We start from the raw sequence: 18858 nt of genomic DNA on the forward strand, positions 1-18858 counted from the left end.
TCCCTAGAAAGGGTTGCTCAGGCCAAGAGATTGAAACTTTCTCCTGTAAAGCAGTTTTTCAGCATCTGCCTTCAATTAATCTTCTGTTCATCACTTCACTTATAACTATCCTGGCCTGTCAGCTGGAAAAAGAAATGTGAGCAATTCCCTTGTGCAGACATCTAAACCAGGTCTTTCCTCCAAAAATATAGTTGAGGGACCAGTGCTTTGCATAATTGGTGGTTACAGCACTTAGGGAGGATGTAAGAGCTCTGTGTTCCAATCTTTCCTCTCTATGCTGTCCTTTGAACGCACAGCTCCTCTGATGTAGGTGGGCAGCCTAACAATTGCAGTCTTTCCTGTAGAAGCTGGGTCACTGTAAAATGATGGAATTAGGGAGCAGGTGTGACTTGTCTGATAATCATGACACTTGTCTGAGAAAGGGGTAGGTCCTGTTCTAAGTATGTAAGTAGTCCTGAAATACATTCAGCTGAGATTGAGGCTATGGAATAAACTGGATTTGGGTCTCCCTCATCCCAGAGAAACACCCTTATTTTAATGCTGTTGGGTATTTAAAAGTGAGAAAAAAAAAAAAAAACCCAAACCAAACCAAAACAAGGAAGCTTCCATTTCTGCCTAGTTTGGGTGGGGAAGGTTCAGCACATCCTTTAAGACTGTCTTGTGAAATCTCACAGGAACACCTTGCCCATCCTAGTGAGGCTGAGGCACTTCCCAGGTGCCTACATTTGTGGTACCAGTGAGCTTTATGAGGTTAGCTTCCTAGGAGCCTGCGCTGTCACAAATGGGCACCTTGGGGCCCAAAGATGCCTTCTGGCTATGTCTGAGAGCAGAAAGCACTCTGCATATTAGCAGTGGACTAGGTTATGTGGCTGAATACCTCTAACTTTCTTTCCTTGTTGTCTTTCTGGTTGACTACTCCAGCCAGCATTCCTACTCACTATTTTTTTTCACTAGAGAAACACAACAGAACTGCTCAGATTCGTTTGAGATGTTTGACAGAATTCTGATACTGATTGGGTGATGCAGAAGCTGCAGAACTTCTGTTACTTTTCATCTGGAAACTCACAGTTACTTTTCCATTTACAGTAGCCAGGCAAGAGGGCAGTGACCTTTTCACACTGGGTACATGCTTCCTCTTACATCTGCCTTTGGGCACAAGTGGTTTAGTTTTCCATCTTGGATAATATTTTTCTACTTTTTTATTTTTTCCCCTCCCTTCAGATGTACTGTCTTGTGTTTTGTTTGCCTCTTTTCTATACTAATGCTGTCCAGAAACTTTCTTGCCATTCAGAAATCTTTTCCAACTAAAATAACGTGATAGTTTCACTATCACATTAAAATCGAATGAGTCCTCAATTAGCCTAGATTTTATGACATTTCTGCTTGTATTTTTTGCAAAATATCTCTCAAAAGGCAACTTTTTTTTTTTTCTTCCTTTGTCCATGTGTCTTCATCTTTCCTCATTCCACACACAAACATGCCCCTGCACTAGTTTGTTTAAATCTCTGTTCTAGTCAATTCTGCAAGGTATACGGGAATTATTTCTGTGAAAGGTGCTATACAGCACAGAGCTGCTGCTGCCCTTTGCCTGGCAGATTTACTGGGAGAATAGAGCCTTGACCTACTTAGTGCTGAGCTGCAATAATATTTCTCTCTCTCTTTTTTTTTTTTCATTTACAGTAGCCAGGCAAGGCAGAGAAATAGATTTTGATGTTTAGGAAATGAAGACTACAGAGGTCCCTGCTGTGAAAGCAGCTTCCGCTCTCCTTTCACAAGGAAAGAGTTAAATACATTATAAGTAATTAAAAAAATGTTTTTTAAGTAACAGTAACACAGAATTTTTATCAAGGTTAGTACTACAGCCTATAGTTCTTCCAACCTAAGGGTTGGAGTAGCTAATTCAACATTGGTTAAGTCTCCCTGGGCACTGGGATACAACACTCTGCAATCCTCCTTGGCAGCCTTTCTTGTCAAGAGTTGCTCTGTGGCTGCATCTGTACTGAAAAAGCTGTTGACTTCTACAGGTTTCCAGGTCTGTATGCACATCTTGGTCATACCGTAGTTCCAGGCTCAGACTCAAGACCCAGCCCACAGGAGCCCTCTGTACCCTGAGAGTCCATGGACAACAACAGTGATGTGCTCCACAACTACTCCGCTGGGGCAGTGAGGGGGACCAGGACCTCGAGCTAAATACCAGGAGGCAAGTATAGAGCATAGCAGAGCAGGGCTGGGGGCAGTAGAATTAGTCTCACATAATTAAGGATGCTACTCACTTGCACTGTCAGAAACTCTGCTTTCTCATGAGGGTTAAGCAGTAACTGTCAAAGAATTGCCGATGCCCTAAGAGGAGAGGTGGCCAGGGCGCAGCAACTGCTCGGGGCCAGCCCCTTCCCTGTGAAGGGAGAACCTGAGGCTGTGGCTGCAGGAGGAGCTGAATGGCTCAAGCAGCGTCTCAGGGCAGGATGAGACACCTCCCTAGGCCAGCTCTCCCTTCTCCCTTTATAATGCAAACTGTAATGCTCTCCCCGCTGCTGGGCTGGCTTTGTGGCTGTCTAGAAGCCTCGTCACTGAGCAGGGCTGCTGGGAATGGGAAAATACGAAGGATCTTAGCAATATTGTAGTCTGTACCCAAGTTTGTTCTTTTGCTCTTGTTTTTCTTTCACCAGTATCTGATCTTAAAATCAGTATGGGAAAATATGAGAGAGAGAAACCAGTCTACAAGAAGTCAAATTCTGTCTTTTCTATGGGATGTGAGAAGTTCTCCAAGAGCAACTGTGTTAAAAACCAAATAAGGTTTTGCAGAAATCCTGCTCACTGTACTAATTACACAATCTGGCTCCATTAATAATGAAAAGACTCATTATCCCTGACAATGGGCTAATGTACTTTCTAACGTTGCCAGTATTGCACAGTTGTTACGCTCTTTCCCAATGAGCACTGGGACCTTAAGCGTGATTATATGAAACCTTTAATCATTAATGAAAACAAGCAATTTGTCTATGATCTTAGTTTGACAATCCATAAAATAGTGTTTCTCAAACGACAAATTAGCAACTTGGTTACAAAGAACAAAGTTTAAACAACACAACAGTTGTATGCACAAAGCTACCACGTCTGGTTTTTTTTTAAATCAGGAAAAAAATTTATTTATAAAAACGTCTCATTTAATTTACTGTCAAGTCTCTAGCTGAATACAGTGGTTTAGAACACTAACGGCCCATGCTTTTATACAGATTAGCCAAAGCATGAACATCAATGAAAATTAACCTCCGAAAATAGCTTTTCTTTGCTTTATGTTATGAGCCACAACAGTGTTAAAACTGTAACAGTAATGAAGCAACACAAGAGTTAGGAAGCACAGTTGCTTAAAGAGTAAAAGAAGGATTTTCTTTTGATGTCTCAGAATAATAAGAAAGTTAGAAATGGCAGAAACTCCTCTGTAGATTAGTCCATAGAAAGCATTGTCTCATGGGGCTTTGGAAAAGTCCTGTCTGGTGGCTAATGCACTAGGGCATGATGAGATACATTAGAGAGCCCCCAGGCCAGTAACTTCTGAAGACAGCCTAAAATGTAGGAACAAAAATGAGGAAAACAAAAGGGAAAAAAAAAAGGCAAAAAAAAGAAAAAAAAAATCTTCTCACTATTAAAAAAATAACACTTTAGTACAACCAGCATAGAATAGCATTTCAATGCAGGTAAGTTTTCTCACACAGAGATTGGTGGTTTGTTTGTTTGTGTTGGTTTTTTTAAAATGTCAGTTATTGAAACAGTTACAATAGTCCAGAACAATTTTACAGCAGTTTTCTAGAGCTGTTAAATGGCTGAGGTACCTTGACATTATTTCCAGTTTTTCCTTCATTATATACAAAGAAACAAACAAAAAACCCAAAACCAAACCAAAACAAACAAAAAAAAAACCCAACCCAACAAAACCAACCAAAACCCCCATTTGGATAAGTGCAAACTGGAACAACGGCAGTTCTACAAATGGTTACAGTGACAAAACTTAGTGCAAAGGTACTAAGGTGAAGAAAAGCCGACAGAATACAGAAATGACACAAAATACTGAGATAGTACTTAGCCCTATACAATAATAATAACAACACACTTTGAAGTACCATGTTTTAAAAAGTATTGCATTTGCATTGTGGTTTTAGTTTATATTAAAATGCACTGAATACAGTTCAATTGTTAAAGCTTTGTGTCCAAGGAGTGCAAAGTGGATGAACATGGCGGGCTAATGGGATTCTGGACTTGGAAGTGGTGAGGAAAACAATATTGCATTACTGAGCTATGCAACAGAAATTAAAAAGAAGGTGGATGGACAAACAGAAAATGCAGTTAAAAACTAGTTCCAACAGCTAGCAACCAGCCATTACATCACCCAGCTCTCTGCGGCTTGGCTGCAATTGGTTTTACTTGGTTTTAGTGAGTCTGAACATCTTTGCGTTCTTGTTAAAGGGATGTACTCTGTCCAGGCAGCAACCTTGGAATGTGCTTTGATAGGCACTAGATTTTATTTGTAATTACAATGCAATCTGATTGCATGAACAGGGGTGAGTTAAAAGGGAGGTATTTAGAGAAACCTAACAGTTATCATTTTGGCTGAACAAAATCTATGCAGGAAGGGGTACCAGAACAGTGACTGAGCATGTCTGATTTGTACCTACTACCAAGTACTTGCAGAAACAAGTACTTTGAGGGTATATAGAAGAAGAAAACATCTGAGGAGTGCAAAAGGAGGAGCCTGCTCTCCCTCCCTAAAGCGGAGTTCTTAAAATGATGTTTATCCAAACCAGACTGGTGCACCCTTTGAAAGAACAATGCGGTGCAAAGGCACAGGCGCATGGTGTCTTTTTCTTGTTCTCTCCCAATGATTTTAATTTAGGAGTTTGTCTTGGACCCGTAAGCTTGATTTGTTGTACGCAGAGGTACCTGAGGTTTGCTACTTTCTAGCCCCCTTCTCCTGCTCGCAGGGAAGACGGGAGTCTTCAGGGCTGTTGAGAGCAGCGGAATGACCGAGGGGCCAGCACCTTACGCGGGATTTCAGGGGCACCAGCCGTCAGCACAAGTGCCAGATTTGCAGGCTCTAGCAATTGAAAAATTGATCAGAGGTGCCAGTTTGCCATAGGAAACTGTTCTGGCGTGGGAGGGATCCAGTCAAACGGCTCTAAGTGTATTTATATGCCCGGCAGTATTGCCTGAGCAGGAGCCGGCTCGCAAAACTTGGCCCAATTCATGTTTTTCTCTTTCTCGCCAGGTGTCTCTTTGCCAGGGTGGGGGCGGCCTGTGGGGCTGCCGGGGGACCAGCCCCGGCCCCAGCCCCGGTGGAGGGATGGCATCGTGGCGGGGGAAAAGCCCCCGGGCTGACAGGGACAGTCCCCGGCACTGGCGCCCGCCCACTGTTGGAACTAGTTGGTAGGTGGTGCCCGGGTGTTTGTTAGTCGTTATGGAGAGCGGAAGACGACTTGAGTCGGCAACAGTTAACACTAGCAATTTAACAGAAAAGAAAAGATGCCGTATTGTTTCCTTGGTAACTAGGATCTACCAGAGACTCTTGGTAGAGCTGGCAAAGCTTGCATTGTGTCTCATCCCTTCAATATGGAGCAAACTTCTGGCGGTCAGATTTCTTAACCCCGCTCGTCGAAGGAATTTTGGCAGTGTAAGCGGACAAACTCCCCGTGGCCCCCGCGGCGGCCGCGGCATTTAGTGCCAGGAGTGGGACAGTTTTCATGCCAAGCAGACTGGAGACAGGAACGGCATAGTGGGTGGTTGGCAGAGTTGGTAGGGGAGGGGGGGTACTGACGGTAACGGCGGAGGCGCCCGCCAGCACGGCCATGGAGGTGGGGGTGGAGGTAGGGGTGGCAGACTGAGAGAGGTTCATGTTGAGGTCAACAGGGGTCGTGACGGAAGCGGTCTGGGTGCTGACTTTAGCCATCTCTAAGCTGCAAACGAAGAGAGGAAGAGGAACAAACAGGTTGGGAGGGTCCAGCCAGGGCGGTGGGGCCAGGAGGAGGAGGAAGGGAGGAAGGGAGGGAGAGCAACCACGAAAGGGTGGGATTAGATCGGTGGGTACGAGGGGGACAGACGAGAGGGAGGGAGAGAGAGAAAAAAAGGGAAAATGAGGGTCAAAGGAGGAACATGTTATGTGTTAAAGAAGAGAAATAACAAAAGGGTTTTTCATGATTCGATGACGAAAACATTACTGAGACTCTAAAGTTCTCTCCAAAAAAAAATAAAAGGGAAAAAAAAAAAAGAAGAGCTTGGGGGAGAGGAGGGGTCTGCTAGTTCATTTTATATATGAAAAAAGAAATCTAAAGAATGCAGGTAATGGCAAAAAGATGGAAAAAACAAAACTTAAAAGAAAACTTAAAATAACTATGCAGTTTACTCCCCAGCACTGATATGGTGAATTTCGCTTTTCAGAATTACAGTATTTTTTGAAAGGGGGACGCGGGGGGTTTTGGTAACTTTTCAATTTGTCAATTTTGTGATGTAAATAGTACCCTTCATCATTTTGCTAGGATGAGAGGAGACTGAGCAATGATTTGCTGCTTCCATCTAAGGCATAAAGTTTGGGTTTTTTTGTTTTTTTTTAAAGTTAATTTTTAATTTCATTCACTGCGAGGTCAATGTGCATTTTTCATATAAAACAAGCCTGATGAGCCAGTGTGTTCACTTTGGTTTGTACTTTCCCCAGACTTTTTTTTTTTTTTTTAAATCACAACAAAATATTTATGCAATCTAATTATAAGGAAATGAGTAAAAAGGAAGACTGAAAATCACCCCGGCTTCCAGAGCAGCAGTATCCTTTCTGAGCTCGTGGCAGTGGTTACAGCGAACAGAACAGAGCTTACCAGCTGACAGACAAGGTGCTACACAGATACAACACACACATCGTCAGACGGACCCCGCGGCACCAGGAAGTTCAGACTGACCCCACCTCCGAGCCCCAGGCACTGACGGGCTCTTCGGAGGATGTAGCTATCAAACCACCTTCACTTTAGTCTAACTCCACCCACTGGCAGGCACGATGAGTTTTGGCTTTTCTGTACATTTTTAGACAGTAAAATACAGTAATTCCAAAGACGCGTTGTTGTTTCAGATGGCAAAATGTTTACCTAGATAAATCCTCCCTTTGCCGCATGTTTGTTGCACTCTGGCTTTTGGGTTGGCAAACCACCTAAATGCTAATTTCGGGATGTATTTTGCATTTTGACTAGCTGGGAGGCATGGCAGCCTAACTTGTAAATGGGACTATGGGTTAGAAAGAATCTTTGCTAGCTACAGTTATACATGTATTAATTCCAAGTTTGGGGTTTTTTTCAGTAATTAGTAACTTGTCAGGCTCCTGGGCTTTCTCCTGAGGTGAACTGAGGCGCTGTAGCAGCTTCTCCCTCCCAGAGCAGAGCACCAGTGGGCGACTGACTGGCTGCTTTCTTATCAAGTCTCATCAGAGCTGGGGGAAGCTTCCCAGTGCAGGGTTTTTGCTGGTCCCTGTTGGCACTAGGGGCCGGGCGTGCAGGGTTAGACAGCAGTTGAAGCCAGGCTCCATGCTCGGGACAAAGGAGAGGAGCATGGTCGTCCTACTCAAGGCTTGGGAGAACCTTGTGTTTCCTGGCCTCAGGCTTACATGCAGTTGTGAACAACAGCCCCTGGTCTACTCGTGGCCAGAGGAAGGCGATGACCAGAAGGCCTGCCTGCATTGCGCAAGGGTCGGGATGCCAGCGGTGAACCGGCGCTAAACAGGGGATGGGGATGTTGGACTGAAGCTTTGCAAAGCACTGCTGCTCAAGGTGAGGCTAAAGGATACCTGAAGCGAGTCTGAGCTGGGAGAGGAGGGCAGAGGGGATAGGGAAACACTTGAACACTGAACTCCTCTCCTTCCTGCAAAATAAAGAGGGTTCTTGGAGCGTTAACTCCATGGTGGGTTTTGCCGGGAAGCTGGAAGACACAGAGCTTCTCTGCGGGGCTGGGAGGGGAGGAGGGCAAGTGCATGAAATGCAGACCCGTTTGTGGGAAGTAAAGCTTTGGTTTTCCTACCCTGTGGTGGTTATCTCTCCCCGTGGATGAGCATCTCAGAATTTTTCTAACCCTCGCAGCAGAGCTGTTGTTTGCAGAGAGAAGAGCATCCTTGTGTTGTTAGCCGTGCTAGCAATCTACTCACGCAGTGGGATTTACATCAAGAATACTGAATCAGTGGATCCAACTCCAGTGTACATCCTCGCCTTGGGGTGTAGGAGTTACCTTAGTAGGTTTTGAAAAAATCAGTTTATACAGTCGGATTTTTTTATATTCCTAACTCAGTATTATTCTGGGATGAAGGCATATAGAAAGATAATGCAGGATTCAGTATTTCAGTGATTTCAAATTTGCCTACCTTGCATTTAACAAAACCAAAAAAATCCTTACTGATATGGGAATATTTGAACCTGAGCTTTCTCCTGCACCAGCAGGGAGACTAGATCCCACAGGTTAAATGCTGGTGTTGGAAGCAGCCACTCAAACTCCCTGTCTCTGGTGTACTTGCACAGGTACAATTAAAGCTCTTAATTTTTCCCTGCTTCACATTTATTACTGGTGGTAATACATAAGGTGAAGTATGTCAGGTTAGCTATCAGCTGTCTTGTGACAGTGGATGTTTCCTGAACCAACTGTAGATGCAACAAAATTTAATGTGAAAGCAGATGAGGTAACTTCATACTGGATTTAATAATGCCAATTTTACACTCCCCTTTGAGGAACTACACTTTATGAATACATACACCAACAGCCACATCCTTCATTACCCGAAACTGGTAAAAGGAATAAAGCTCAAGTGTGGCTTTAGTGGTGCTGTTAGTTCTGTGAATTAACCTTTCATCAAAATGGCTGTAAAATATATCTTCAGGAAACTGCTCTTCAAAGGAGAAAGTGCTGCTGGCTACAATTCATTTATAATCTGAAGTCAAATATTGCACAGGAAATCTATACTCTGATTCATTCATAATCAAAGCTACAAGATGGAATTGGATAATGAAAATCCAGTTACTACAGTGGAGAACAGTTAAGAGAGAGAAGATTTTACAGGAAGAAAAGACACTTCTACTGCAAACAAAGTGGGACATGTTCTCATACAGAGGTCAGCAGTCGAGTAATCAATACAGAATCAAAACAATACTTCAGAAAGATTTAAATATCTGTCTTGATTTTGTATCAATGTATTTCTATAGCTATAACTTAGAGTATATTATGTACATATTCAACACCAGACCGCAATGAAAGTCTTAACTTGATAAATTATTCTATAGATGGCAGCTTTGGTTGAGAATAGTTTAAAGATATACACGGTTTGTTTCAGGAATACAGTGGAAAGATTTTTTTTTCCTTATATCCTATGCTGCTGTGAGACAGTGATTTATGCAGAAATACTGGCCCTGGAATCCAAATCCATGAGAACAACCAGATCTTGTGCGGGAGAGGAAAGAAAAAAAGTCCACCTTACCCCAAATGCTTGTATGGCTTTTACTTATTATTTTTTTGACGTTCTAGACTATATCTTGGGCAGCCTAGGTACTGTACTCAGCTCTTCCCCAACACAATTTGTTTCATGCCAACATCTTTAAATGAGACAGCAGTACTGGTGGCAGGTTTAGGACTGACAGACACTGAAACTGGCTCCCAGTGTGCATCGGCAGCTGAGATCTGCCTCTCAGAACCTCTCCGAGCACCTAAACCCCAGCTGGAGCAGACCTCCCTCTTGCTCAAAGTTTCTCAGTTTTTCCTCCAGTGCAACTGCAAACTTGCACTGGTGCTGTGGCAGCACCTAACTGGACAGGAATTTCTCTTGGGAAAAGAGAAATCTGGAACAGTGTCACTTTTTAAAAAGAAAAAGCCGCCTTAATGTCCTATGTTACCTTAGAGCTTAATTTATTATACATTACTTTAAAGAGTCTTCATTTACAAATGAAGTCACTTTATCTAAATACAGTTTCAACACATGGTACATAGTAATAGATGATGGTTTATTATAGATGATGGCAACAAATGACTTCTATCTAGAAATTCAACAGGAAGAAAATATTTTGTTTCTGGTTTCACAGGGTATAGGTAGCGTATCCGTGGTATATGATTGCTGAGAAGTTTTCTTCTTTGCAAAAGTATGTTAAAAGACCTCATATATATATATATATATATATATATCCCATTTCATCGAAATAACAGTAATAAACAGAAGTGTGAGAGTTCACAGGATTTTCTAAAGTGAGTCAAACAGAGGTTTGTTCACTAGAGTTTCTGTCTCTGGTGAGCAGCTCACTGCAACTCCATTAACAAGTGCATTATTTTATTTGCATGCTTTAGCTGTCTTGAAGATCTTAAATTGTTATCTTCTGAGATCCAGATGCATGCCATATGGTGTTTGTGCAACTAAAAATGAAGGGGTCTATTCTCGTCTCGATGTGTGGGGAATCCCTGAACACCAAGAGAAGAACATATCCTTAAGGGTTAAAGGAGGGAACACATTTTTATTTGATTACAGGGCTTATGGAAGTGACTTATATTTGCTACAAAGAATATAAATCAAAAGAGCTGTAGGTTGTTTTAGGATTCTGGAAACAGCTTATCTTAGGTTTCACAACACCATCCCTCAATATATCTTTCCATAGGAAACTACTTCCAAACTGAATTATTAACACAGAGCTGCACAAAGATTCTTTTCCCCCATTAAGACATTTACAGTGGCTTGCAGTGCTGCACTGCAGAACTGGGCCAGAGAGGAGGTTGGACCATTGGAGACTGTAGACCTGCTACGTCTACAGCCCTCCATATAAATCCCGTAATTTCTACTACCTTAACAGCAAACATAGTTAAACACAAAGCTTGATTCATGTCACAGTATTCTGCTTGGGAAAATGGAAAATAAACAAAAAAACCCCAATAAAATATTTCGATACTCCCCTCCCCACAGTATATTACCTCGGTCCACCATTTTCAAGTAAATCTATGAGACAGCACTATATCCATTGCACTTTCTTCTCAGGATAATTGCAAGTAAATATGGTATCAATTTTAATATTTTTCTAAATAATCATATCAAAACTGATAGAGACTTAAGCCGTTGCAATGGCTCAGCTAAACAGCCAGTGCTTTCATTAATTCTGGCACAGAGACGTGGAGAAGCAGATAGTTTCACCCCATCTCATTAGGGAAAGCTTTTTACAAATTTGTGAAGCTGTCTCTGAAAAACAAATCCCGTGCCTCTTAGCAAGCAAACGTCAGTTTAATATCAACTCTAAGTGGCAATTTCCAGTTAGCAAATTAAATCTGGTTTGCAATCTGTTTTGCTATATTTGCCATTTAGGATAGTAAAATAGGTCTGTGAAAAGTATTTTCTTCTAAAGAATTTATGATTGTCATTTCATTTAATTTATCCACCTGTATTTTAGATGGATGCTAATGTGAGTAGTCAGATTTTTCAGCTCTTGTCATTCAACATGTACCTGGAATTGCACCGGATTAAGCTCCTTTCCATATAAACCAACAGCAAACACAGGTTCTAACGATACAGGCTTTATAAATCATTAGGAATTGAGAAACACTATGCAAAATAGACACCGCGAAGCAACTTTCTGGATCTATCCAGGACAGACATTTGCCAGAGAGCAGACAGAGCAATCTCGCAGAAGCATTATCACTTACAAAGCAAACTTACCTTGCGTTAATGAGGTACTGTGCTAAGCTGATGTTTGCAGGGGATCCTGTGATTGTAACTTGTCGTTCTGCGGAGCCTTCTGTGGCATTAGCAATCTTGATCTGCGCTCCTGACATCTGCCTGATTTCATTTATCTTACTGCCTTGTCTGCCAATAATGCAGCCTATTAACTGGAGCAGGACAAAGACTGAGATTAGTGCCACAGACACAAGCAAAAACCACTTAACTGCAGTTTATAGTATCGCTCAAAACATGGTTATGAAAAGCTCAGTTTCAAAACAGAAGATTTTTGCTGTGCCGTTTGGAAGGAATAACTAACGCAGACTATTGGCTCTATGGTCACATGTCTCTAAATCAAGTTTCACTGCTACATGGTTATCAACTGAACCTCAGATTATTTGGCTGTATTCCATGGCAGAAAATGACAGCGTGGTGTGGTGCTGACAAATACAAAATGCAGCCCAGCCTGACCTGTCAGCAGCAGCAGCAAACCAAGAACAGCAGCTGGAAGTCAGGCTGACCATCCAAAGCTGCCACCATGCTGCTTTGCACCATTCCAGTGCATCTCCTGGTCCTAGATCTCCCTAGGCACGTGTGGTCACCACTTGGCCAGGTACCGTGCTATTAATGTCAGTGGGATTTACAGCTCTGAAACTGCAGGCAAAAGCAGGTGCAGGAAGAGACTGAAATTTGTCTGCGTTCCTTCACAGAAACTTACCAAAACTCCTATTTGGTGAATAAAACTGAGCCTGAGGGGTTTTTTTTTTGTGTCTGTGTGTGTCCCTAGAGCCCCTCATTTTTTTTGGGGGGGTAAAATTGCATTAGTGTCATCTTCACTTAACAGTGTTTTAAAGGTTGTTTAAAAGCTCTTGATGGAGTCACAAGCTTTTGGCAGCTGTGTGCAAGACCTCGAGAAAGTGTTTAGCAGCACAGGTAACCACTGCAGCTGCAGCTGGGGTAAGGGGGTGGGACAGCTGCGCCAGGGTGTTGCTCCGCCGGCACAGGGAGCCCCCAAGAGCAAGTGGGTACCAAGCCAATAGCAGAGGCTGAGATGTTTTGGCTTCTGTAAGGGTGAGGAGGGGGACTTTTGTTTTGTGTTAAGGAACGATGGCTGTTGAGAAGCTCAGCAATGGCCAGAATGGGTAGAAAATGGAAACTTTGCTCTACAGGTCTGCTGACACTGGGATGACGGTGTCAGGTTGGTGGAAGGACCTGCCAAGATGGGAAGACTGTCTTCCCCTCCCACCCTTCCCACTGCATCAGGCCCTGACGTGTTACCCTTTCTGGTACTATAGTACTTAGAGTATCTTGCCAGAAATGGATTCACATTGTCCAGACATTGAATCAAAAGAAGAAAACCCCTGCAACGTAATCGCTGCTTCACGCTCCGGGACACGCAGGAGACCAAAGCCGGTACCAGGGTAGCCGAAACAGAGACCAAGCACAAGAGGAGCATCAGGGGGGAAAAAATGGGGTTTCAGGAAGTGCACACAGGCTTTCCTGTCCTGTTCAAGGAGAAGGGCCTCGCTGAGCTCCCTGTCTTTGTCCTGAGGACCTGTCTTAGTGTGTGACTGCATGTGCCAGTGCAGAGGACCTATGTGAGCTTCACTGGGCAGCCTCTAGCCTGCCTCTGTGCTCACACGAGTGTGCCCGCACACGTTAGCTGTTAGCACCTCAGGGAAATCCACTTCCTACGCCTCAGTCTCACTGGCCTCCACAGGTAGTGAAGGGGAAGCGGGACAGAAGAGTGCCCAGAGCACAGGCGGCAGCACCAGAGCCAGCCAGTGGTGGGGTTTGGCTTTTATCAGAGCACGCCATCAGCGCGAGGAAAGCAAAGGCAGTCCTACCAGAGCATCGTTGTACAGCAAAGCTGGCACCGCTCGATCCATCCTTATCTGTTAAAACCTGGTGATGAACTCCCACGATTTTATTCCTGTGAACCATCTGCACACCATACTGTAGCTACAATTTCCCCAAATCTGGTCAGAAGCATTCACTACTGCAGAAGCAGAATGGAGCACAGAGCAGGGAAAAACCTTGGGTTGTCTTTACTTGACTGCTAGCCAGAGCTGTTCCTCCAGATATTGGACTGGCTTGAACTGGCCAACAGGAGTGGAGGCTGCCAGTATTTTTTTCTGCCACAATCAGGATCTAATATTCTTTTTTGCAGTGATGAAAACTTGAAGCGACTGGTCAAGAGTCTATCTGTTGCTACTGATGTTATGAAGCAGTGACTGATACTTAGGCTCTATGAAGCAGCTGTTATGGTGCCTGTTGTATCTTCAGATTCCTCCGATACTTCTCACCCCATGTGCTGATCTGAATATGCTTCTGGTTGCTTAAATAATTACTGCCTAAGTGTCAACAGGAAAATGCAGACTGCATATACTCCCTCAGTCTGTCCAAACCAGAAGGGTGGAAATTTGATAAAACTACTTGGTGTAAAAAATATGCAAAAATATATAAAAAAATATTATTTAGAAGAATTTCAAGCAGTTTAGTTCACAGGTGTGGTTGTCATTGTGGCATTCAAAGCAGAGGAACTGTGTGGGACCGCTGTTTCTTCAGGCACGTTGTGAGACATTGTCTTACATGTCTTGTTCATCAGTTCTGAGAAGGCACTTGCCAGGTCACTCAGGAGGCTGCCACTTGTATGTGCTGGGGGTCCTCCAACGAGGCTTGTAACCCAGGTGAGTCAGCAGAAATAATTTGCAGTCTCCTAGCTGACTTTGAGTTAGGTAGCAAGGATTCAGTCCAGACCAGTCATGGGTGACACAAGCATCTGGAAGAGAGGTTCAGTAACCTTCAGTCTGAAGCTCTCCAAAGTCATCCTGTGTTGCTGTGACAGCAAGCTGCTTGAACATGCTCTGCAAGCTGTGACACGACCTGCAGCTCACGCAGACGACGCTTCTCCACTTGCCGTGCAGGAAGGACAGTAGTGCTGGGGTGCATGGGTTCTCTCTGGAGTGCCTTTCCCATTACATATTGCTTACACTGAAATTTGTGCAGTATCTGAATATTCAAGAGTTGATGGGTTCTGGAAGAAGTTCAAGGAACTGGTTTTCATCTACAAAGCTTTGATCCATCAGGCCATGGACATTTGGTTTTATATAAAAACACCTGCCCTGCCTTGCTTTGAGATGAAGCCACGTCAAATTGCATCCAAACACATATCTCTTTTCCAGACTGACCTTCCTAACACTGTCAGCTGCCCCGCTGTCATTCTGTAGCTGGACATTTCATATGATTTGTCAGGCTATGTGCAATTCAGTCCCACAAAAGTCCCTCACCACAAAAGCAAGCTTCCCCAAACTTTGAAAGCTGGTTCCTTGCATGCAATGCTGTGTGTCTCACAGACATGGTCTTGCTGCTTTTCCAAGTTCAGTAGACTGAGTTAGGCAATGCGGAGGTCAGTAAACATACAGCTGTTTCCAAGGACTTTAGGTGCTGCATTATTTTTGATGCTCATCTGCTCGCTCAACATACAGTGAGCTTTACTCTCACTTACAGAATAAATCAAGAGGAAATTCTCCAGAAAACAAGTGATAAAGCTGGCCCATGTGAGACAGGAGCCAAACCTATCAGAGACTATACCAAGCCTAATATGGACTATAGTATAATACATATACTATAAATATATAATACATAAAATACATACATATGTACATAAACCACGCACACATAATATGTGTATGCATATGCATATGTATTTTAACTCTCTCAAGACCTAAGTGGAACAGCTCAGATCAGATGTTCACCTAGCCCAGCAGCCTGCCTCTGACTGTGGCAGTAGCACATACTTACAAAAAGAAGGATAAAAACAGCGTGAGCTATAAACCAAAGTTTCCACTGGCATCCCAAATTTCCACAGTGTCTATCACACTGCATTACTTCTCTGTAGCACTAGGAGCAATCAGATTTTTAGGTTTCGGTCTATTATCCAATGCTGCAGAGTATTGCTTGCCACAGGAAGTGGCATGGGGCTCACTTTCTTTTTAAATACTGGTAAAAAAATCAGATTTCTTTCTTGTAATGAATGTACTGCTCATAAAAAGGGGCCAAGGAAGTAACATCTGCAACTTGATATCCGCTGTCCTGAGCAGAGGGGTTGGCCATACCTGTCCACAGGTACACATGGTATGGTTCCTGCTGCCAATCCAGAGCAAGTTCATTGGCTTTGGCCTCTGCACTAGTTGAGCAAGTAGGTGCTCATAATGAAGGACATTCTTCAATCTCTTTTCATAAAAATACAGGCTTTCTTAATTCCAGGTTTGGGGTGGGTTTTTTTTGTTTTGTTTTGTTTTGGTTTGGGTTTTTTTAAGGTAGAAATGCTGGGGCAGAGTACTCTATAAAGAGAGATAATCTCCTGAGGTATGATTACAGTTCCTTACAGACTTACTGCATCATGGCCTGGAAAGAGATGCTTCAATACTCTGTACCTCTTAAAACCCAATAATAATAAAATAATAATAATAATAACAACAACAACAACAATAATAATAATAGCACCTTAACCTTCCTTTCCAGGATAATGCAAAATCTGGACTAAAATGATTTCACAGGCACTGCAAGAAGGCATACAGAAAACTCAGAAAACATTTTCAGAAATGAGCCTTCTTGTTACTTGCTTTGTAACCCAAATGACTCTGAAGATTTGTGTGAGCTTCAGTTCACTGAAGGCCCAACACCAGTTCCCATCCTGTTCCCTAAACTCAGCAGTAGATGGTTCAGGGGGAAATTACTTTTCATGCTCAAAAGTGACTCATTCCACCAAAGGTCTCACTTTGCTCCTGATGGACATTAAGCTTGTGAAATCTTTCTACTGATTCTTGACCTCAACTAGACAGGTCTACTTGAGGAATCAGTTGCCATTTTCTTAGATTAAGGGGAGACAAAAATTAGGCCACGTTCAAATGTACCAAAAGTGTTAAATATTACTTTTTTGATAACATACCTCCATAAACATGCCTAGTTGACAGAATCTGGTTAATTCTCTATTTTTGCTCTGGACATCATGTCTCTGTTACATGGGAGGCTCTCAGCAGGAAGGTGAATTTATTGAGCTTGAATCCACAGGTCCCTTGCCTTCAGAAGAAGTGCTCTGACTTACACTACTGCAGGACTTTTCCCAGCACATCTTGTGTGGATTATTAAGTCTTTGCCTAACCATCACTGTCTTGTACAACTGGAAAGTTTCTGAGCCAGTGATGGACTTGTCCAGCAGCTTAGTTTTATAAGAACATGGCACTTCTCTCAGGACTTTTCTGGAAAAGGGCTGTAGGGAGGGAAAGGTGCTCTTTTCCTGCAAAGTGTAGGTGGTGGGTGGCCTTGCTGGAAGTCACAGCTAGGGCTGGATGCTGCCCCTATGTTCTCCTTAAGAGCTTGTGTCGATTCTTCCCCCCGCAGGCAAAGGATTGGAAATCTGCAAGATAAGAGCTCAGTCTACCCACTGACCACTGGTGGAAGAGCCATTGCCATGGTCCTTGGAGCATCACGTGGAGCCAATGCTGGATTCACTGTGGGCAGCTCTAAGAGCATTTTCCCCCTCCATCGTTTACAGGAACGTACTTTTGGCTCCATAGGGAAATAAAGGCAGTTCTTCAATATGCTATTTCCAACTTGGTTGGATTTACATTTCTTTTTCTATGGAGTATCAATCAGATTTATAGCTTTCTTAAAATGTTCTTGATGTTTTCTGAGGGGGAAGTTGTTTTCCTGTTACTTGCCTCTGCCTGTCTCTCCCACATATATACGAAAGATACATAACTTTTAATGAGAGACTTTTTATGTTATTGGTTTGTTCATTTACTCTCAATGGCCACTTTAGGGGACTGGATCACAAAATCCTAAAATAAGTTATCTGTGCCCAATCAGCTACACCCAAGGATATCATCCCTTCCATTCCCTTCAGGACCTGCCACTGTTACACCACTTTATTCTGGGATTTGTGTGAAACACACTTACATTGTGTAACTTGGGCAGCAGTGGAAGGCCAGACAAGATCTGAGCAAGGGAATGAGAGGCAAACAAATGCCCGTATAAGAGGTTTTGATGAAGAAAAGGAGACACTAGATAAGGATTAAAGTGACTTCTGAGAGGGACAGACAGAAATGTGCCCTCTGTTCTCTTTTTTGGGAACACTCAGAAGTTACAAGAAAACCTAGAAAGGCAAATCTTCTGAATTTACCATTGGGAGAGGAAGCCTGGGCTTTTTTTTTCTTAGCATATGGAAAATAGCTTTCTTTAAAATGTATTTCTTTGTTCTCTAGTATCTCTTTGTTATTGAGCAACGGGTTAGTTGCAATTATCAGAATACTGTATGAAGAAAGCAGCATGATGTTACAGTAAATATTAATAACAGAAAAAAAATTTCTGTTACAGCCTTAATGCTAGAGGGAGTGAGGAAAATTTATTTTAATATGAAGCTATGCAAATTATAAATGGCTATTAATATCCAATTTCTGCAGACTAGGCTAAAGTCTGAGCTCCTTATTCTCTATATCAGATTTTGCTCCACCAGATTCTTACAGAGGCTTTGGCTTTTTGTGCTTATCATTCTCTTGGTTTTTAAAAACATGTAGCACACATGCAGATATACACTGACTTCTCTGGTAGCTGCAGAGCATGTAGATATTTGCAAGTCTCATATTCCTCTCATATGTGTTGGACTTTTGCACACACAAGCATCTATGATGAGAATGCCGCAGGACTCATGAAGCGTGGGGAATCCCTGGAGTCGGGGCAGGCAGGGGACTGGCCACGTGAAGCCTTGGGCTGTGCCACAGCCCTGTCCCAGGGCCTGCAGCTTCCTTCACCTTCAACCAGATATATAATCCCTGGGCCACACTGACTGCTGGTCTGTCAAGGCTGGGACTAGGAGATGCTTACCGGGAAAGCAAAGTCAAATCACCAATGCAGGGTTTGCAGCGCAACTGCTGTTGCCTCTCCTGCTCTGTCTTCCCTCTGTGTGCAGCATCCAACTGATGGGGCACACATGAATCATGGGCACTGCTGCCTCCTCATCCAGCTCCCTCTCTGCCCTGTGTCCTTCCATCTCCCTCCTCTCCTCATTTCTAGACAGGAGGCAGCCTGGAGAGCAGCCCTGCTGCAGTGGTGCTGGGGCCGCAGCAGCCTGAGGGCAGCCTGGCCGGGCACAGCAACCGCCT

At 43.3% G+C, this 18858-nt stretch overlaps 1 protein-coding gene across 1 annotated transcript in view; it reads right to left on the reverse strand.

The window, feature by feature from the left end:
- Nucleotides 1-5596: 5596 nt before the first annotated feature.
- The window catches only part of LOC104522274 (poly(rC)-binding protein 3), a 28590-nt gene continuing 15328 nt past the window's right edge, over nt 5597-18858 (reverse strand). The window contains exons 7-8 of the mRNA XM_010164515.2: nt 11693-11862; nt 5597-5945 (exon numbers count right to left, since the gene is read on the reverse strand). Coding sequence (XP_010162817.1) covers nt 5597-5945; nt 11693-11862 — 519 coding nt within the window. The remainder of the gene's footprint in view (nt 5946-11692; nt 11863-18858) is intronic.

Source organism: Antrostomus carolinensis, unplaced genomic scaffold, assembly GCF_000700745.2.
Source record: "Antrostomus carolinensis isolate BGI_N321 unplaced genomic scaffold, ASM70074v2 scaffold15303, whole genome shotgun sequence".
In the NCBI taxonomy this organism is placed as follows: Eukaryota; Metazoa; Chordata; class Aves; order Caprimulgiformes; family Caprimulgidae; genus Antrostomus; species Antrostomus carolinensis.